We start from the raw sequence: 22,949 nt of genomic DNA, 5'->3' as shown, positions 1-22,949 counted from the left end.
CAAATATCGTGCCATTATATATAATAACAATCTACACTACATTCATTATCTGTGTTGTGTTTTCTGTCACCTCATTTCATTATCTGCTGCCTTCACTTAGCCATTTTTGATCCTATTCCAGCTCTCCACCTGAAGGGATTCAGGCAACGCATACAGGAGTGTAAGCGTTTATTAGAGCTAAATTGAAATGCATTTTATTTGTTTGGCCAAATACACTGTGGGTAACTGACTATTACTAGCTTCCTCAGCTCATCTATTGTGCCCTAGTCAACAACATTTGTCCATCATTGGTTGAAGAGCAGCATTCTCAATTTGAAGTACTCAGGCAGATGAAAAATGTGCATACAGCTGAATGAGGCTCATTAATGGAAGGAATGTGTGAGTGCATGCAGGTGTCGCATCAGGCGTTCTTTTGGGAAATGTTTACTTTCTTTAAATGTTTTCGAAGGTTGATCTTAAGTAAATGTCGATAGAGGACGGCAGAACGAGGAACTCATTATTGGATCCCAAATACACATTTAGAGTTCCACATTTGAAATTCAAGTTTGTTTTTTGTTTTTTGTGCCAACATGTAGGTGTGAAAGAGCAGGAAGCAAAATAAAAAGCATACTTTATATTCAATAAAGACAGTACAAATCCACAGCTTGTGCACAGAGAAAGAGAATAAAAGAGAGAGTGAGTGAGGAAAGAATGGCAAGAATGTTTTTTTGTAATACTGACAAAAATAAAATAAAATAAAAGACAAATAAAAATAAAAAAGACAATTAGCATGTGCCCATGTTCCTTATGGTTATATATTGCTTGCGACAAGGTACAGTGTAAAAATCCAGAAGTGTTTTGAGCTACTTTTCCTCTTCTATTTTTAATATTTACTAAAATGACATTTTATTCCATATAGTGTGGCATTTTTGTCAGGAACGCTTCATTTTGACATCATCCATTGTAATATCTGCCGATCAGGCATAGCATTATGAGCACTGACAATAGTAACACTGATTATCGCTTCAGCATGTCACCTGTTAGTGAGTGGGATATATTAGGGAGCAAGTGAATATTTTGTCCTCAAGGTTGATGTGTTAGGAACAGGAAAAATGGGTGAGTGTAAGTATTTAAGTCTGAAAAGGGCTAAATTGTGAGGGCTAGACGAACTCAAAAGTGGTCCAAAGAAGGAACAGTGGTGAACCAGGTCCTGGGTACTGATAGGGTCAAAGAGCCAAGGCTCATTGATGGAATACAACATGATCCGATCTAACATAAGTAGTAGTTGAAACTGCTGAAGAACTTAATGCTAGTTCTGATAGAAAGATGTCAGAATACTAACAGAAGTGCATCCCAATTTGTTGTGTACGGGGCTGAATAGCTGCAAACCAGTCAACGCTGATCCCAGTCCGCTGTTGACAGTGTCAACAAATGGGAACTTGATCATCATGGGGCGATCATGGCTCAAGAGTTGGGAGTTCGCCTTGTAATCGGAAGGTTGCCGGTTCGAGCCCCGGCTCCGACAGTCTCGACCGTTGTGCCCTTGGGCAAGACACTTGACCCGTTGCCTACTGGTGGTGGTCAGAGGGCCCGGTGGCGCCAGTGTCCGGCAGCCTCGCCTCTGTCAGTGCGCCCCAGGGTGGTTGTGGCTACAAGCTTAGTAGCTTGCCATCACCAGTGTGTGAATGGGTGGGTGACTGGATGTGTAAAGCGCTTTGGGGTCCTTAGGGACTAGTAAAGCACTATACAAATACAGGCCATTTACCATTTACCATCAGAGCTAGACTATGGAGCAATGGAAGAAGGTGGCCTAGTCTGATGAATCACATTACCTTGGGAACCCCTGACACCTGGATGCACTATGGGAAGAAGTCAGTGGAGGCAGTGTGATGCTCTGAGTAACGTTCTGCTAGTAAACCTAGTAAACCTTGGGTCATCCACATGGATGTTACTTTAACACGTGCCACCTGCCTACCCACTGTTGTAGACCATGTACACCCTATCATGGAAAAGGTACTCCTTGATGGGTGTGGCCTCTTTCAGCAGGATACTGTGCCCTGCCAAGAACAAAAAATGGTTCAGCACAGCAATGAGTCTGAGATTTTGACCGCCAAATTCCCTAGTTCTCAATCAAGTTACGCACCTGTGGGATTTGCTGGACAAACAAGAGGGTCCACATCGCAACCTTAAGGATCTGCTCAGCTACATCTCAGACTCAATAGGCCTCTGTTAGCAGGAGTTAAATGCCAAAGGTCATGAAAGCATAATTACAAAAGACTGAACATGACTTGTTTGGAAGGCTTGCCAGCAGAAAGCCTCTTTTCTCTAAAAGACCATGGTAACATGGCATAGGACTGCAAAGCTGCATCTGAACAATCACAAAATTTCTGGAATAATGTTCTTCAGGCAAACGAGACCAAAGTGGAGATGTTTGGCTATAAACCAACATATTCTAGAGTCATCTATCTAGCATTTAAAACTTGGCTTAAATCCTGTGACGTAACAGGACAATGATCCTACGCAACGCAACAAATGCCCACAAACCTCGATGTACTGAAGCAATGTTGTAAAAGACAGTGGGCCAATTCCTCCACAACAAAGTGAGAGACTGATAAAGTCATTCAGAAAATGGTTACATCAAGTAGTTGATGATAAAGATGACTCCACAAGCTATTCAGTTGTTGGGTGTACTCAGTTTGTCACCTACACTGCCTCTGCATTTTGGCATCACTTTTATTAAAAAAAAAATACTGAGCCAGTGTAATATTTATGTCTTTTTGTTCATCAGAGTTTGAGTTTTCCCTGGGTGAGAGTCTGCATTATTTTTTACCACAACCGTACAGTAAATCTGTGGTATTTAAAAGGTAATAAACAATATTTTAATGAGAGAATTTGAATATTCTAATGATACTTTTGCAACTAGCTTATGCATGTACTGTACTACTGTGGGTTTACATGAGTATTACTATGACTATGACTATTTCCTCCCCACTACAAGAAAACAATAACTAAAGACATACGCTTCACATCTGTTTCCTGTGGCTCTACAGCACCATCAGCTAATCTTCCTGGCTGTCTGCACTGTGGATCTATTATTTCTAATGGTGAAACAATCAGACTTTATGGCCCAGCACCACATCTACTGGAATGGAGGCAGCACGTAATTTAATACTTCAGGAATTGGCTCCACAATTTTTGCCTCTGGCTCTCCCACTGCATGCTCAATAGGGATGTAAATGCTGCTATGATAATGGCAATAACTAGGTTCATTGGAGCTAGTGATAAACTATGAATGGAATGGATGACCCAGGGGCAGTGTACCTCGTCCCTGTGGCTCACTGATTTACTGCAACGCAAAGGCCGGTTTCATTATGGTAGAAACCAGTGGCTTGTGTAAAAGAAACACATAAGTCAGTAGTTTCACAAACCTTTATGGCCGTTATGCATTTAGGGCTGTTTTCCCTCGAGTTCAAGTTCAAAGATTGATAGAATGACTTTTTTTTTTTTGAATAGACAATTTAGCTTCAAGGTAATGGTAGAAAACATCACTAAAGTGATGTTTTTTCATGTCCAAATGACTTGGTTGAAATGAAAGCGCTTCAAATCCAACCTGCTGCATATTGTCTAATCTGTTTGCACTGTTTAACCTCCACTTGCCCTGCTTTTGTGGAGGTGGGCCAACAACCCTGTCTATGAAGTGTGTGCTATTGCTTTATACATGTGGCTACTGCTCTAGTACTAAACACACCATGTTAAGATGCCAGTCTTGTAGCTCTTTTATTGAGGATCCTGTATCTGTGCTTTTTTTATTTGAACCAAATTAGACTCGATATATTGAAGATAAACCCATTTCTTGATGTAAACGTACTTTTTTGATGTTACGTAGCCATTTGTGAAATCATGCAAATATATATTAAAATTATGAGTGTTATACAATTCACTTAACTGTGAGCAAGCTACCTTTACCATATATTATCATTATTATTAATTTTGGCCATTGTGCTGTAATTTAAGACTTTAAGGCTGCAAATATGATTTCAGCAAGACAGTTTTAACAAACACATGACTACCAGCTGCTTTGTTATCGTTGCCTGTTAGCATTTGTTTAGCTTTTGCATCCGCTCCATTAAGCTAAAGCATGTTATTCAAGGCTTCTAGCTTTCTGTACTTCTGCAGTCTCACAATCACACTGTTATTGTAGCACAAGCCATAGTGCGTCCAATTATATTCTGTTGTTCACACATTTCCAGAAGTTTAAAAGTTTTAGTCTGGCCATTAAAGTGCCTACACTAATGAGGTAGAACAGTGTGGTTATTAGACAGGAAGAGAAGGTTGTTTAATAGCTTCCATTAAAGACTTGGTTAGCTTACTTCATTATCAAAGTGAACTCCATGCCGTCCTACACCATTTATTTAAAAAGGGAACAGGACAACAATGCATAGCAAGTCTGGGAACATTGATCTTACCCCGCTGCAATCGCAACTCTTTGACAACCACTATAGAGGCTATTCCTCAGCCTAACGTTACAGACCCACTATGATGTTCATCCGACCAACCATGCATCCATTTGTCAAAGTATCTGCAGCAACTATACACCAAACCACACAGTGATGATAATTACTCTAGTGCCAAGAACATGTCTCTGTACATTTGCATACTGTTTGTACTGGTAAACTACAATTAAAAGATGTAGTGTATATAAACAAATCTGAAGGCTGGTTCTAATAACTTCTTTAACTGCATGTTGAAGAGAAACAGGAAGACAGAGACAGATTCATTTGCACAAATTCACAATCATTTTGGATTTAAATATTTATGGGTCTTCAGCAGTGGTTTGGAGGAGAGACAACTTGGTCAACAATGAATACACAATGCAGAACATAGAGGATTATGTTGTGCAGCCAGTTAACATTGTTGGCAGTTTGGTCCAGGACTGGATTGTGCTCAGACAAATAAAAGGCCCAAAAACCCTGGAAAATGATTTTTCTAAATGCTAAATTAAAATAAATAAATAAAAATAACTTAGACCAAGCATGTCCTTTCCCAAAATGATGCATTTAGTTATTTGTGCTGTGATTTCACAGCTGCTAATGGTGAAATCAGTTACATTAAAATGCACTTACTGGTGTTATAGTATAAAAATGCTTTGTCTCTCTGTCTCTCTTTCCTATCACTACTGTATAACATACTGAACTTTATAAATCGATACATTGCAACAAAAATTATCAAATTATAATGTATTCATAAGAGCACCTTCATTTCCCTTTCCCTCTATTTTTGACTCCTTCCTCTGCAGCCTTTGTGCTGAGTTGTGCATTCCCCAAAGAGCCTGCTGGTGGAGAGGTTTCAGTGACGCACCTGCATCCCGGCGGAGAAGCCTATTTCAATTGTTTCACTGGATACAAGTTGCAGGGTCCAAAAATGCTCACCTGTCGTAATGCAACCACGCCTTACTGGAGTGGAAAAGAACCCCGGTGTGTCGGTAAGGCAAATTCGTTTTCTGGATAGACAAGTTTCAGGGCAACAAGACCCCCCCACCCACCCAACTGATACTCTAACAATAAAACTGCAAAGAATGTAATTAAACTAAATGAAATCTAAACGCTATAACAGTGGGTTATGGGCTTATCCCTTCAGCTTAATTGGAATGTTGGGTGATTTGGTTTGATATTTAATTTTGCTTTGTAAACTAAATTACCTTCAGGCTCGTTGCCTGACAGTGAGTGTGAATATGTTCAAGTAGTTAACATTGACTGCCAGGCTTTCAAAGCAAACATCTAAGTATTGCTATTAATTTTAATAATTATTTAATTATTCTTATATTTGAGAGTTAAAAGAAAAAAGAGTTAAGGAAAATAATTTGCAAAGTGAAACTCGCAATTTTAAAGACACAAGCCTGTTTCTCTTCAGCTTTCTCTGAGAGAACAGGTGATTTTGATTAACAGAGCCTTTCACCGTGTTGTCTCCTACTGAGTCACACTCGGAGGGCAAATGAGCGTGTTTGCATGTGATTAGCAACACAGGGAGCTGTTCTTTGGAGACGGGGCAAAATAAGGCCATTGGACCTGGCTGCCTTAATTAGAACTGGGCCACATGACTCTCCTTCTCCTGCTGGTAAAAACTCATCTGCTAGTTCCAGCCTTTCACCGCGCCTGCCTGCAGCTGTTCTAAACTGATAGTGTTACTGCCGCTGTTTTGCTTTTACCTTCACAAACAATCAGGCACTCTTAGACCCAGGAGAGCCGCCTGGTGTAGCTCAGCCACAGTCCACTGCATATCGATGCAATCTGTGCTCAGACAGGGACTTTTCTCCAAAATCCCCCTACCACAGTTTGAATCATTACTTTTTTTTCATCAAGTTTTTACTTCCTACTCTTTGTCCTTTCTTCTTTTCTTTTCTTTTCTTTTCTTTTTCTTTTCATACAGCATCCTGTGGGGGAATGATAAAAAATGCCACATATGGCCGCATCGTCTCTCCTGGTTTTCCTGGCAACTACAGCAACAATCTGACCTGCCACTGGGTTCTGGAGGCACCTGAAGCCCACCGGCTTCACGTTCACTTTGAAAAGGTGGCTTTGGCAGAAGATGATGACAGGTAGTTTATGTATGCTGTTAAAATCAAAACACACATTGAGAATAAATGTGAGCATAGTGTGGAAATGTGAGTTGCGTCGAGCTTTGAACTCTGAATAACAGTATTCCTGCAGATGGAGGATTAAAATTCTCGAGGGCTATAAATGACCAAAATCTTTAGGGAGTGACAGATGAATTTGAAAGGACCTTTTATCATGATAATCCTTTAAGTGTGCTCTGTCAGGCAAATGAATTGAGCGGACCAGAAGGTAGTGAGAGGTAGGAGACTGCAATTGCATTATGTATCCTTCTGTAACCACTGATCCATATGGCAATTGTCATGCATGCCCATTCACCTCATTACAAGGTGTAGAATGTTATCACAAAGTTATTACAGCTGCAGCTGGAACAATGAGCAGGTCTCGGGTACCTTGTAATTTCTTTCTTTAACATCTATTTTAATCCCATCAGCGCTCTCTCCCTGTTTTCTTTTTTTAGGTTGCTAATAAAAAATGGCAACAACATAGACTCTCCCCCTGTGTATGACTCCTATGAAGTTGAATACTTGCCAAATGAGGGAGTGCTCAGTACCGGACGCTATCTGTTTGTGGAGTTCACCACAGACGGAACGATGACCTCCACCGGCGCAGCCATAAGATACGAAGGCGAGCTGATGAGGCAGAATGCAGAGTTTGCTAATAATATCTTGCACCATCCTTGTCACTTATGTTCAATGTCATACACTCTGTCTGCAGCTTTTGCGAAAGGGATGTGCTACGAGCCCTTTGTGAAGTACGGGAACTTCAGCAGCAGTGATTCCACCTACAGTGTGGGCGCAGTGGTCGAATTCTCATGTGACCCTGGCTACACACTGGAGCAAGGCTCTGTGGTGATTGAGTGTGTGGATGCACAAAACCCTCAGTGGAATGAGACCGAGCCAGCTTGTAGGGGTGAGTTAACAGATGTCATGATTGCAGGGCATAAAAAAAATAAAATAAAAGTGCTTCCACTGGAGAAGAACTTGGAGCAATATCAGATTGACCCGAGGACCCGAAGCTTTCATTGTCTGCTTGATCACTGCAGGAGTTAGTTTTTCTAATATTAAATACCAGTGACAGTTAACTATATCTTCCTAAGCTGCTTTCCTCTGATCCGTGATAAATTTTCTCTCAAAACTGTAACAACGATTTACTTTGAAATGTGCGCTCGCAGGGCAGATTTTCGAAGTGCTCGAGATTAAAGGCGCACAATAGCTGGCCTAAGATGAGAACTGCCACAGTTCACAGGCGACGCATCACATTTAATAGCGGCCCAACCCTGAGCCCTTCCCTTCCCCTCTCTGTTTCACTCCTCCCACATGCACATACACACAAACATGACATGCTGACCTTAGTCTTGGTCTTTAAAGCCTTCATGGTTATTCTGCAACAGAGTGAAATTGAAAAGCTCTCCAGTAAAGCTAGCTATAAGAAAATTTAATTTCTGCTCGTATGGGTCATGGTCACCAAGTGGTTCAGTGTCAGTTTGCAGTTTTGCGAGGATCACACCAAGATGCTTGCACAGCACCTGATTCCAGCTGTATTTTATTAAGCACTAAGATCACGGGCATAATCTAGCTAGACAAAATTATCTATGTACCAACATATATTTTGAGTGAATTGATTTCTAATTTGCATCTTACTTTCCTGTATCTTCAAATCTTTTACAATTGGTTTTTTCAGCCTGTACTGTTTGTGTGTTGCAGCTGTGTGCAGCGGGGAGATCACAGACTCTGCTGGTGTTGTGTTGTCTCCTAATTGGCCCGAGGCTTACGACAAGGGGCAGGACTGCATCTGGGGTATCCATGTGGAAGAGGACAAGCGGATCATGCTTGACATCCAAGTGTAAGAGACTGCACCCAGGTGTAAGACTAGAAATCACTCAGGGAGGTCAGAGAGGATGTCAGGCTCCAGATATAAACACACACACCCTTCTTGGTTATTTCCCCATCCTTTGTCTCATCTACGCAGACACACTACAAAATGCGAACAGGAAAGTGTTTCTGTGGTTGCAGTCACTAATTAGATTTTTTTTTCAACATCTCCTACATTAAGAATTCTGTGTTGCTTCCAGCTCGCTCTCTGACCAGATTAGCCAGTAAGCCTTCCTGTTCTCACTTCCCTGGTGTCTGCCTCAGAGTTGGCTTTGAAATGAATCTGCTCTGGCAGTCAACTACTCTGAGCCACTTATTCAGCCTACCCAACTGTAATTCAGCACAAATGCACAGAGATGTCAAAACAGACAGATGCGCACACAAAATCCAGGCACACTGTTTCACCTTCACCAATCACTCGTGCACAAATGTCCCCTGAATGCACACACATTTTGTTTCAGTCTACACCAGTAATTGATCTTAACTGAAGTGAAAATAATCGCACAACCTTTTCTTTATGGTACGTGGAGCCTTTCTCAAAAACAAAAAACTCCACAAAATTATATATCTTGTGCCACTGTCTTGTTATCTTTTATGGATTTATCCCTTTGCTTTGGTTGAATGATTTCCACAATATTGCCTTGCACATGCAGCCTATCGTAAGCACCAAAACTACATCATAAGTGATTCCTGTTGTTGCCTGAAGCACTTGCAAACAAGAGGGCACAGAGAGGTTAAAAATAAACCAATGGGAATACTGCCTGAGGTTGTAAAAAAAAAAAAAAGTCGCTGACAAATCTCAACCAGTGGCAATTGCTAGCTGTTGGTCAGAGTGGTCAATTGTGCATGCGTGCATGAATTTGTTCCCTTCACTTTTCATATTTCTCATATTCATAATTCTTTCTGAACAGTGTAATAAAATTAGGACATAATTATGAAATGAAGTCTGAGGCTGTACAGACAGATTGCAAGCTGTCCTTAATAGACAACCTCCAGAACAAATCAAATCACCATCATTACTACAAATCTACCATAGTGAACAGCAGCCAGAGGTGGCAATCATGAAGCTTTTTCACTGATTTAAATCACTCCATCATTTCAGTTAAGACATTCATGGTCACTTTTGTGGATGCATAGGGAACAGTGCTCGCTAGTTTAACATTCAGCACTAATGCACCATCTTCAATTCATTATTGTACATCCCGTGCATTAAGTCGGTAGCGGTATAACTGACGTTTGGTCAGTTGCTCAGCATTTTATTATTTGAGCTATTTAAATTTCGATTTTTTCTTATGTGGAATTTGTTTTACATATGTTTTTAATCAGGCAGTAACACAATGTGAAACATAATAAAGCCAAGAATGTGGCTCTGAGTTCCTGGTGAAGAAAGCTCCACCACTGAAAATGATTAAGTCTAGGCATAGTCATCATATGGCATTCTTATATCTGTGTATCTGAATTGTGCTACTTTGTTATCAGAGTGAGGTGGTCACAATCTACAACCAGTACTGTACTCAGGAGTGGTTCTGTTGCTATAAACTGGGACTTGACTAAACTAGAGAGTGTAAAATATACTGATAAAAATAAACTAACCTGTTCATATTTAATGTACACTAGAACAACAGTAGATATAGTAACAAATACTGTGTTCCGCTGCAATGCTCATTCATCTTTTAAAAGTTGCTGAACTAAGCATAAAGATACAGATTAATATCGCCCAGCTGTGTCGTACTGAACATTTGTGTGGGCGGGGATTATTTCTGCTCATGCCCAGTTTTGTATGCTGCTGCGTGGTCTAAATACGCATCATTTCCCAAACTATATCTGTCCGGCACTGAGATATGATCCGTCACTCAAATATGAGCCGCAGATCAAAAGGGAATAAAAGCATTAGAGGAGACCAATACAAAACAATGTCTGAACACAGCACTGAGCTTTATGTGACCCCGCATGCCACTGTGATCTTTAGATAGAGATCAAGACCCAGTGATTAATCTCTGTTATTAAAAGTCAACCAGTGCACCTAGGGTAATAAAAAAAAGATCAGAGAGGATTTTTTATTTTTTTTATCACGCAGAAGTAAACAAGTTTGATTAGAGGTAAACTGATTTTCATTCAGTGCCCTCTTTTTAAATTGCACCATGCTCAAATTTCTTTTAATCCTGGCCACATGAGACTGTTCACTGTAAATTAATGGTGGTGTGGCCGGCTTTAGTTTATCTCAGGGTTGGTCATGTGTAGCTTTCCTGGCACTTGAAACCCACAGCTTGTCTGATCCCTGCGGACCCCACCATTACCTTCAAGTCTGGTCCACTCTGCTTGAGAAAAAGCATTCCTTTAGGCTCGGCCAACATGTAATTTGCATCAACGTGTGTTTGTGTGCATGCGTTTAGCATGTTAAAGTGACAAAAGGCTCTTGTGGATAAGAGTCGTCTCATTATAAGGGTGGGCACACACTTTTCCGCAGTAATGAGAATGTTTTCTGTGTTATCATTCATCACTGTGCCAGTGCTGGCAATTACAGAGGAGCAATGTGCATAATGAGGACTGATTAATTAATTTAGGCCAAACAGGAGGGCCGACTCCTTGCTAATTAGCATGGAGCATGGCTCCAGCAAGAGCCAGACACAAGGGGTTACAGCTGATATCCCCACCTGTGGAATATAGCTAGGTAAGTGGTCCGCATGTGCTTTAGCATTGAGCGTATTGTATCTGGAAGTGTGTTTCACCAGACAAAATGATCACAAAGTCTCTTTAACAGTGCTAATGTTTCAGTTTAGTGAGCAGGACTGGAGACTTTGCAGCTTGAACTTACTGGTTTTTAGAGTCCTCTTGTGGTGACTCTATACATGACATGCAACCTGGACGTCAGCTTATGCTGTGATTATGTAGGTGCCTATTTTTTATGTTATTTGAACTGAGCAGAACAATTTAAATGTCAAATATGTATGAAAAAGATGTTAGAAGGTTGCTTTTGAAAGTATGGTACCGTGAGCTATTTCCATTCTGTTAGAGTTAATAGAGATTTGCTGTGTTCTTTAAACTTGACTGGTCAGTGAAGGTGACAGAATGCCTACAGGCTTGTAGAAAACAACTGTCATTCCCTCATCTGCAGAACTGAGCCGGTGGCATTGGTATGCAGAGGAGTTTTCAGAAATTGTTTTTCAAGCAGACCTTGGAACTTTGCAAATGCCTGTGCCAAGTTGGTGAGGGAAATGTTCAGTCAAGTAAGATCTGACTAAATTTAGTCAAATAAATAATCTTTTTTAAGTCTGTCTTGCATTCTCACCCGTCTTTGTTTGTGGCCAGTAGTAGTTCGTGACTGTTGTTTACCAACAAAGATCTCAGATGTTGTCGCTGCATTCCCAGAAACACAATATCTTTCTAAAATTGAAAAGAATTATGAAATCATGGATACAGAGCAAATGACTCAGGGACAACATATTTCTAAGATTAGTTACCAGTTTTCAAACCAGGACAGGACTGGCTTTTCATGACTTGGGGGCCATCTTTTAAGAAAGGAGCCATGTGGGATGACATTTGGGTGCAGTGACTGCCAGATTGGTGCGGTGTGTGGCCGAGTAGCCTGCAGTGACTTACTGTGCTGTGGATGTTTGGACTGGAGGCATCTTGCATTTGGCAGTCTTCTGTGGTGTCACTGGGATTTTTTAATAAACTTCAGGTAGAAAGGTTAGAGAACAGATGAGGTCAGTAGGGCAATTTAAAACCAAGGTTGACCGCAAGGTTCTTGACGAGCTAGCGTGACTGAGGGGGCTATTTAGGAAGCCAGACGTGAGTGGTTTCAGTGCATCAAGTGGAAAAGTTATCCGCTGATGGTGCCCACTACAATACTGATTGTTTTTGGATATTACAACAGTGTTGAACATGATATCTAAGATCTCGAGGGGACCTAATGACGCTGAAAGGCAAAGTTGTGCACCTAATTGTTTATCAGAACGTCAGCTATGGCACTGATAAATATATTTTGATTAAAACACTTTATTAAAGACCAAATCACTGCCAAAACTGTGAGGAAAGATTTCTCAGATGCACTGATTTGCACAAAGGGGGAAAAGATCAACACGGCTGAGATGGAGCTCACTATACATCATTAGTGTCAAAGAATATGGGCTGTGGTGCTGATAAACCACCGTAGTAGGAAAAAACAAGAAAATCAATCACAGTGAAAGTAGTAAAATTAGAAACTAGCTTCATTAAAAAAAAACAAGAGACAAAGAACAGCCAGTACATTGGCAACATTTTATAGTATGTGGCAAAAGGGATCAGTGAGTGTTGGTATATATTTGTGATGAGAATGCAGAAACCGGATGTAATCACACAGTATTAATACCAAATGACAGATCTACATCACTCTGCGAGGAAATCCATGAGAGCAGAGAAGACTGATAGCTTTTATGACCCAAAGGTGAAGAAGAGCTCAAACAGAAATGAAGATTCCATGCAGTGTATGCAGAATTCATGGTATTCCTCAAATAGATTTATGAGAAAGAAGAAAGTTTAAGGTCAAAAAAGTTATTTGCCTATCCTGTAGATGCCCTCATAGAAGGCACCAGGTCTGTATTTCCATAGAGTATTATCATGGAGACTTGGAAGTGAAAATTGGCTTTGTCATTCCTGTCACTTCAATCCACAGTGGTCGATTGTCAGAGAACACGGAGGTGTAAATTGCCCTCATAGTGTTCCAGCTAACCAGAGGGAGTACATTGCCACCCAAATTCATGCAGCCCACATTCATTATTTGTGTCCAGGAGGAAAACCCTGTCCAGATTTCTTCAAAAAAAAAAAAAAGATCTACCCATCATTCTGGCCATATTGTGTTAAAATTTTATTTTGCATTATTTTTCACAGAAGCAAACCTTGTGGGGCTAATTAGATCAGCGTTTTGTTTATACTGTTAGTCAACATAAAATATTCAAGATTTATTCCTAGTCTGATTTTAACAGCAGTTTGTTTGCTCTCAGAGGAATTCTGTGGGGAGGTTCTGGGTAAAAGACTGAGTAGAAGAGAGGTCATTTGTTTCCCTTTATTATGAAACGCCGTCAATCACAGATAACATGGCCTTATCTTCTATTACAGTGTTTGTCCCAAAAAAGCTGAAATTGTCAGTGTGGCTGTGGACAGGACCCCAATGTTAACTCGGGCAAGCCAAAAATAAGCAAAGATCAACCCTTTTTATTTGGCTGTTTTGAAAATGGCCAAACATATTCCAAAAGGGAACAAAACATATATCCAAAAACAATCACCACGACGATGGCAATAAGAGTATAAACTGGGTCTGAACATAGAAAAGGAACAACAGATGCTCTGACAAACCAAAGTGGAGACAGGACTATGCATAAGGACTGTATATAAAGAATATAATAGGGCTGGGGGGAAAAATTGATACAACATAAAATTGCAGTATTTTGTGTGGCAAAATTATATCTATACAGGGACACCAAATATTGGTATTTTATTAAATATTGATTTAAAAAAAACCTCTGGGGATACTATGAACAAGATGGCTCATCAAATGCACCACCATCTTGAGATAACATTAGCTGAGCAAACTTACATTAAATCGGCTCAGCCAAATTACCATCAAACACTGGACATACTTGACAAAGTTTGCTCCTAATACAGAGCAAGGTAAGAAAGCTAATAGCTCAGTCAGACGAATGAAAATTAAACACCAACCTTATTCCATCTACATAAAATCCTCAGCTCCTTGGTGATTGCATTGAATTTTTTAAACATTCTCCAACCTACTGCAGCTTGTGGTGACTGAATGTCTGCCCAGAACTTGAGTGTTGCACATCATGACAACTTAAGATCACAAGGCAGTTGCACAGATAGGAGGCAACCTTTCTGCAAACATCATAGTCTGACTTGGACTAACTTCAATCACTCTCAGAGAGATTGTCAACAGTTTGCAACTATAAATTAGTTTGCAACTAATTTATAAATGCAAACTGGTTACCAACAAGATAGGACTCGACTCAACTGCCTGCCAGCCGGTTACATTTGGTTTATATTCCTATAGAACAACACATGGTTGAATAGGTGCAAATGTGGATTTCTGTTTATGTAAACAGCAACAGGTATGCGATTTTTGACAATTCATCATTTAATTGCTTTATTATCAGAAACAGATAGCATTCAGTTACAGACTGATATCAGGCTAATAGCAGGCAGTGGCAATATTTACAGCAGGTTTTAGTGACAGTGTTGGCATGTTTGACAATTTCAAGTAATTTATTGGATAAAACAGTATTTAATTTGGGTGATATAATTTGAATTTGAACAAAGGTGAGCACAATCACAGTATATGTTTTTGCTTCAAATCTTAAGGACCACTATAGTGACCACAAAACTATGACTCAGTAATATCATAAAACTGAGGTCATCATATAAAATAATGCAAAACTGGAGCCAAAAACTCAATCAAGAACATAATCCAGAAGCTAAAAGATACAGTAAGCAAATTTGGGGATCATAACAGCAAGTCAGCTGGTAGTTGCATTTTGTCTGTCCTCAGCATGCGATTTAAAAAAATCCTGTCATGTCGTTTCAATGGCTCATGTGTGCATCAGTCACATATATCAAATCTGGTTGAGCATGAGATACTTGAAACATTCACAAACATAAAGTAGCACAAAAATGCTATAAAAGCTGTAATTTATTACTTTAGTTTTCATTCATCTTTTAACATTAAATATTTATTACACATCTGTGCTCTTTATATGCAGCATTGTGCTGCTGAGATATTTTTTATTTATTTTTTTAGAGTGTTGGCATATGTTTTCTTGAAAGTTTTTTTGTCAGTATTAATAATCAGCTCATTAATGAGATTTTTTTTAAACATTTGAGAATAGCATATTATCTCAGAGCTTATTATTATTATTTATTTGTAACATATTCTTACTCATTTGTGTTCGGACAGTTGTTACACAACAGTCACTTTTCTTATAGATGAGCTTGACTCAGAATTGGATATCTTAACAATATGGATATCTCTACAGTGTTACTGTAAATCTATTGCTCAGACAAATAAATGTAGAAAAGACAAAGACACACCATTTAAGAACAAGCCGAAATTACATACAGCAGCTACAGAAACTGCACATTTTTGAGGCATAGTAATTTGAAACTTGTACTCTGAGCACTGTTTTCTCACCACACTTTGTGCCCTTGTTTTGTCACTTGATCTGGCACAGTAAACAGTGATGCACAGTTTGCATTGGAGACGGCTGTAAAGACACCACTGCTGGGCTCCCATGAAGCATGTGATTGAAGGCATTGTGCTATTCTTATTCTTAATTTTTAAATGGTACAGTTCCGTGATTATTAACACAATCAAGTTAAGTCGTAAAAACTAGCTGCACTGCTATTTCGACACCAAATTTAGTCATGGGTAAGAGCAACCATTTTCTTGTCCTCTACAGCTTATATGACTACATTTCTTCCCCCCAGTATTCTTCATACTCTGTGTCTGATTGATGCTGATGTGATTACAATGACATATGAATTTTCCAAATGGAAAAAGGTTAATGCATTTTTATGTTAATCAGTAACAGCGAAAAATCCGCCAAACTGTGACTTGACTACCATATACTCTATCACACATTAACATCACAAACACAACACAAAACATGTACAACTGAATTCATACGTATTTATTCATTATTTATTATCTGTTATTTTTTATACCTGTTTCTGTAGTCCTTCTATAATTCCGTTTTTGCTTGTATGGCAGCTTTTTGTAAAAGGCCGGTAAAGGACAATTCAAAAAGTAATTCCTTTGGATTATTTTGATGATATGCTCAAATACCCATATATGCACATCAGTATATATTCATGGGATGCGGGGTGGGGTGTTGGGGGGCGTCAGACAGACATGAATCATGAATAATTTAATGTTTACATTGCATCAGATGCATCTAATATAAACAAAATTGCAATTTTCCAAGTACTGCTGACACTGTCTAGTATCATCAGCTTGTGCTTTCATCAGCGTAAAGGGAGACAGAGCACATTTACCAACTGAAGCTCTGTGCACAACACTCAGTGTCAGGTTTATATTGTTGACTGTCATTTATGCTTAGAAATATTTAACCATGTATACTTAGAGGTGTATAATCGATTGTGTAATGATAGGATGTGTGATCCTTAGGAGTCTGCAAAGACTTCGTGTGCATTCCAGAGTGCTCTGGCATTCACACCCACACCCTGGGAGCATGGGAGAGGTCGTACCTTGTTTTATTGTTTTATGGTAGGATAAACGTAGCTATGTCAGTTTTAGCCTAAGTGCCTTTTGTTTAGATGAACTGCTGGACTTCCAGGCCAGCAGGTTTAGGGAAGTTGTTTATGGGGTCACACTCTGACCCCCCCCCCCCCCCCACACACACACACACACACACACTTACACAACGCACAGGCAAGGTACTCTTTGTGTGTATGAACCTATGCATATTCATATAACCACAATAAAAGGAGTGTTACAGGGAACCTGGCTGAGAGTCTGACAGAGGTCAAGTGGGTGGAACGACACTTGGCTCCAGGCAGGCCTCACGCATGCATGAGTAACACAAAGAACTTTGCCTACTTGTGTCTTGCTTTTGCTGTGTAGTAAATTGTCTTGAACGTTCCAGCGAATAGGTTTATGCTACAAACCTATCACTCAGCAAATACACCTCAGAGCCAGGGAACTCTGTCTGAATCTGCAAAGTTACTAAGGGGAAAACAAACAAAAAGTAACTCCTTTTTTTTGTGATGTCAATCCTAGTCTCCATTTGGGGAAGAATGACCTGCTGACCTTCTATGATGGTGATGACCTGACTGCCAACATCCTGGGCCAATACAGTGGCACGCGACCACATTTCAAGCTCTATACCTCCATGGCTGATGTCACTATTCAGTTTCAGTCTGATCCTGCCACTAACATCTACGGCTACAACAATGGCTTTGTAGTTCACTTCTTTGGTAAGACGGTGGTTTAGTTTCATTCCCTCTTAAAAAAACCCAAAACACTAATATTACATGCTTTTAATATAAGGCATACATTATTCTAATTCTCTTGGGATTACATATATTGTATACTTTTTACTGTAAAAGTACCACAAGCAAGGGACCACAAATGGAAACAAATGTGGAATGTAAAATGTTACTCATATCTGGAACCTAACACATCATCATTTAGGGAACGGGGAAAAAAAAGAAAGGTGTATTTGTTCCCCTGTCTCTTTGTTCCCCACTCTTGCTGTGCCTTTGTCTATCTGTCTTCTGGCTTATCCCAGGTGCACAGGATTAAATAACAACAAACACGAAACATAATAAAAGTGTTCACTTCAACATCAGCTGGTTTTACCTAACTCTTTGTGTTCCCCGCCATGTATGCTGCAGTTAGGGAGGCACAGATTGACTGGTGCCAAACCACATGCTGCGCTCCTCCTAGGAAACATCACAAGCCTCTATTTACATTTTCTTCCCAAACAGTTTCTGTTTAGAGCACAAAGAAAGCAAAAAATCTGCAGTCGTATTTATTCCCTGCAGTGGGGGTTGCATATTAATGCTCGGCGTTTTCCTTGAGGATCCTCATTATTCCTTTTAGATCTAGATCTGCTCTAAACAATAAAAAAAATGTTTGTTATACAAGAAAATGGATTATTAGGAGAATATTTATATATCCTCAGTAACACATTGTCCTCACAATCTTTGCAAATCCTTTTTTAACAACCTGTCTCTTCCCTCCCATATCTGCGCTGCATGACACCAATGGCGCCAACGCCAACAGAGGTGCCAAGGAATGACACCTGCTCAGAGCTGCCGGAGATCACCAACGGCTGGAAGAGCATGTCGCATCCTGATCTCATACACGGCACTGTGGTCACCTACCAGTGCTACCCAGGATACACACTGGTTGGCTCTGAGATCCTCATGTGCCAGTGGGATCTCAGTTGGAGCGGTGATGTGCCAAAATGCGAGGAAGGTGAGAGGAAGCATATAAAACTTTGTAGTTTCTCTTTAGTCCACCTTGGGAGTTAGAATACGCCATCATTGGTCCAAGTCTCAGACCTTTTTGCTTAAATATTATGATAACATGGCTAATTATAGTCTTGTTACCATAATACCTGGTTAATTAGTTAGTTTGATGTAACTGTGTTATTCTGTGACTGTTCAACTTTAATACATAACATGAGGATGCATTGTCATGTGGCAAATAGTTAACAATATGACATTTAGGGAACAATATTTAGTGCAGCTGGTGCACTTCCTTTGCACAACAAATTCAATGTAATGTGCATATATGTAATTGCCCCTCATAATTTTTTAAAGGTTTTTCCAGTTACCCAAGAAAAAAAAATCAAAACAATATCAAATTGAATATTTTTCCTTGTTAATTATACTTTTTATCACTCCTGTACCAGCACCGGTGGCAGTAATAACTAATTATCATCACTTGTTTTTGGTGTTGCACCAGTGATGACATGCCAGGACCCCGGGAATGTGCAGCACAGTCGTAAAGTGATCACAGGCAGTCGCTTTGCTGTTGGATCGACTGTACAGTTCATCTGTAACAAAGGCTACATCCTGTCAGGCTCCAGCCTTCTAACCTGCTACAACCGTGATTCAGCTATGCCCAAGTGGAACGAGAGACTGCCCAAATGTGTCCGTAAGTTCCCTCAGTCAGAATAGCATAGATTCGCAGACATGCAATTATGCACGCCCACACTGTCAGCGATGTGCAGCTAAGCAATTATGAGTAAAAGGCAAAAATTACAATGTGTCACTGTTTTTACTGTACAAAGGTGCATGAAAATAATAATAGTCCTAATCAAATATATTGTACTGCTCCTCAGCTGAAAAGTATGAGCCATGCAGGAATCCCGGTGCAGCTTCCACCAGCATGCAGAGCTCTGAAAAGGCTTTTTATCAAGCAGGAGAGATGCTGACTTTCTCCTGCCACCCCGGCTATGAGCTGCAGGGTTATGCCACCATATACTGTGTTCCTGGACACCCATCACAGTGGAATAGCACTCCTCCTGCCTGCAGAGGTAAACCACGTAACAAGCTTCTAAATACAGTCAAAATACACAAAAAGTAAAGCAGAATCTCAACAGTTTTAAGTGCTGTTTACAAATGCAGGTTCTTTTGTTTCTTTTGGCCATAAAAATAAAGCATGCACTGTGATTCACATTGCATAAATATGGTCTACATACTCATTAAACTGCAATTATTTCTTGGTAGCGTCCTCGACACATTATGTAAATGAACGCAGACTAGATGGTAAGTCATATTTCAGTACCTTGCAGAATTGATTGATATTTATTTGTTGACAATCATTCACAGGGGTAATTACATGTTATGTCCTTTTTTTTTCCTTCTTCAAGTTGTTAATACAAATTATGGCACAGAAGGAACCAACATTGCCCTTGCAGTATTTATTCCAACTGCAGTCATCTTGGTGATTGTCCTTGGGATTTACATCTACTTTGCAAAGTAAGTAATGACTCAAAATTTTATGCGTTTCCCTTGTAATAAAGGCTTTACATGATGTTTCCCGTTTCTGTACTCTTTGCTCAGACTCCAGGGGAAGTCTATCAGAATGCCAGTGTCCTCGCCACCGTATGACAACATGACAGAAGAGTCTGCTTTCGACAACCCCATATATGAGAGTGGAGTAAGTACAGATGTCATGAGCATGCAAGACGTGGATTCACAGAACACCAGCGTGCTGTCCTGATCTTTTCCCATCCGGATGTCATCCCATCGTCATCTCATGTCTCACCAGCAGAGGGCGCCCTCACACCTTTCGTCATCATGTCACTCATCACTGAGAGCTAGTGGTCTGAGCTGTGAGATAGGAACATTTTTCCTCACTTTACTCTGATGTCACATCTCATTTGCATCCTGGATTTCCATTCTATCCTCTCAGAGAAGTGAGAGTGCTATGTTAGAGTTCATAGTGGTAAATTTTACCCAACTTTTCCCTAAAAGTTGTGGTGCTGTGTAACGCTGATTTGGGGGCAACTGTAGACTAAATACAAAAACAAATTAAATTATTTTTTTTAAAAGAGTGTTTTAGCGAGATTAAGAAATGCTTCAATGTGAGAGACAGTATAGATAAAGAACATTTAAATGTAATTTACCAACATGTATTTCCAATACTGCATAATAACATCATGCTATTGTCAACCACCCAGAAAGCATTGCTTTAAAATGGTTCTGTAGCAGAAATCCATTCACACGTTCAGGAACACTTTCAAAAGCCATTATTGTTGCTGCATCTACAAATCTAACACCACAGTACAAAGGAGGCCTTTAATTTTCAACACTTTACATGTTGCCTCTGTACAGGTTTCATTTAAATATGGCTTTTAAAATTATTTGGAAATCACTCTGTTTTGTTTTGATTTACATTTTACACAGCATCACAATTTCTTTTGGAAATGATATAGTTGTATGTTTATCATGCTATATGCTGCAGTCCCCGTGTGTGTATAAAGGTACAGTTTGCTGTAAAATCTAGCAAATGAAATCTAGCAAATGAACTTGTGCTGTGACGTTAATTAGCCTTAAACTAGCATATACCTATAAAGTGTACTTTAACCTTTGTAGTGAGAAGAACCTAGAATTACATAAATGGCTATTTTTATTTAAAATAGATATTTAGTTTTTATACATATTCTCAGTCTTCTTGAGGGTATAGTTACCAGCTGATTCATAAGTCAAAAGGTACACAAGGTACATAATATATGCATAGGCTGTTGTGACAATAGTAATTCTATGACTCTATTCTCTCTTCTTTGCTCCTTCAGCACTGGCAGACTCATTCTAGATACTAAATCCTGTCATTATGTCCAGTTTGGCTGTACTGCAGAACAACTATGAGGTGAGGTCTCCTTCTGATTCTGAGATCTCATCTTACTCCAGTACCCTGACCGTTCAACGATCTGTTTTTGACTTTATCTCGATCCTGCCACTTACTCACTTTTTGTCTGAAGATTTTTTTTCTCTTAAGAACCACTGGTTGGTGAGAATTTGGAAAGACATTGTCGGTCTGTCATGAAATATGTAACATATTGAGAATGAAATGCTAAATCATGTTTGTCTATACCTAAATAATGGATAACAGATAGGCTACTTAATAAAAAAGAAATATCCCCTTGAAGATGCTTTGTCTATCACTGCATTTCAGTGAAGTTCACAATGTTGTGCTGTTATTGAACAACAATTTTATGTGTGGCTATAACATCTATGTATGTCATATGCAGACTTGTCAAACTTCTTTTTAGTATTGTCTTTATCAGCACCCTGCTTTACTGTTTATAAGTGACAATTGTTTACTCACTTTCATCAGAAGAAAAGTTAAAATGACCATAAGCTGATGATAGACTTTTTTTTTTTTTTTGGTACAAGCTTTAGCAGTGGTATTTGAAAAAAAAAAAACATGTAGTGGCAATCCATAGCTGCCCAGCTAACAAACATTTCATAGGCTTTTTTTTTTTTACTGTATCATTGCCATTGCAGCCTGTATTTTCTTATGTTCAGTTTAATAAAATGTCCAGGACTGATCACCAACACTTTATACATCATCTAACTACTTGCTTTCATCTAAGCTCGCACTGCTCATTTTGACAACATTGAATCAGAATGGTAATAACATCTATTAGAAAAGAGATTTGCTGTAATAATTAACAGCTGTATTATAAGGAGGAGCTTATATGCACTTCACAAGCTGTACCACCCTCAATAATTTCCTGGGTTTTTTTAAAAATTATTATTATTATTTTTAAGCAGATTGCCTTGTCTGATCTGTACAGGATGAATGAAAAAGGTTAAGAGTGTTCCATTTAGAGCACAAGTAAGAATTACTCAATTTTTTTGGACCATCTCTGCACTAGTCATCTTTTACTCCAATATTCTTTTTTTTTCTTTTTTCCTCCCCATTTTACCTATTTTGTGTATTACTGTAAATATGTCTTTCTCTCCACAGTCAAATCGGTTAATCTGTGGGACATCATGGTGATATTTTTCTAAAGTAAATTGTTGATGACTGTCAGTGATTGAATGTTTTCGAGTCCTTTTTATCGCCTCGAGTCAGTGGCAATTAGAGATTGGAGGAAATCTGTCTTTGATTGTTCAGCTCTGTTGGATACAAAGGCCCCATCCACCCAACAGACTTTGAAAAAAGCAATTGCCATTATTACTTGCTTCACTTTGTATGAGTCTGCTATCTGTAAATAGACTGCCTGTCCAATATGAGTGCCTCACGACTGACTATAACCTGAGTCATCACATGTGAAAATAACAGGTACATGAAAGATTCATTCAAGATTCATTTACTTTCACTTATGATTCATTTCTATCTTAATGTTCATGATTTAGGGATTTAAGAAATGATCCTGGATATATTACTATGAGCATTTGTGTAGTTCTGACTGCATACGGCCTCAGAGGATTTCTCAAATACATGTTTTCATTC

At 39.3% G+C, this 22,949-nt stretch overlaps 1 protein-coding gene across 2 annotated transcripts in view; it reads left to right on the top strand.

Annotated features, from left to right (window-relative positions):
- LOC102304162 (seizure protein 6 homolog) overlaps nt 1-22,530 on the top strand; it is a 91,505-nt gene extending 68,975 nt beyond the window's left edge. The window contains exons 5-17 of one of the 2 annotated variants that reach the window (XM_005928525.3): nt 5,276-5,461; nt 6,406-6,574; nt 7,051-7,217; nt 7,308-7,502; nt 8,297-8,435; nt 17,250-17,446; nt 18,258-18,452; nt 18,945-19,136; nt 19,324-19,518; nt 19,712-19,750; nt 19,855-19,963; nt 20,048-20,144; nt 21,283-22,530. In XM_005928525.3, the coding sequence (XP_005928587.1) occupies nt 5,276-5,461; nt 6,406-6,574; nt 7,051-7,217; nt 7,308-7,502; nt 8,297-8,435; nt 17,250-17,446; nt 18,258-18,452; nt 18,945-19,136; nt 19,324-19,518; nt 19,712-19,750; nt 19,855-19,963; nt 20,048-20,144; nt 21,283-21,309 (1,907 nt within the window). In that variant the 3' untranslated portion in view covers nt 21,310-22,530. Of the gene's footprint in view, nt 1-5,275; nt 5,462-6,405; nt 6,575-7,050; nt 7,218-7,307; nt 7,503-8,296; nt 8,436-17,249; nt 17,447-18,257; nt 18,453-18,944; nt 19,137-19,323; nt 19,519-19,711; nt 19,751-19,854; nt 19,964-20,047 lie in introns of both variants that reach the window. The other variant, XM_042223584.1, reaches the window with a different exon arrangement.
- The last annotated feature ends 419 nt before the right edge of the window (nt 22,531-22,949 follow it).

This window comes from Haplochromis burtoni, unplaced genomic scaffold (assembly GCF_018398535.1).
Source record: "Haplochromis burtoni strain Fernald_Lab_line unplaced genomic scaffold, NCSU_Asbu1 Contig_115, whole genome shotgun sequence".
NCBI lineage: Eukaryota > Metazoa > Chordata > Actinopteri > Cichliformes > Cichlidae > Haplochromis > Haplochromis burtoni.
The sequence above is the reverse complement of the archived record's forward strand: the minus strand, read 5'-3'. Positions and strand labels throughout refer to the sequence as shown.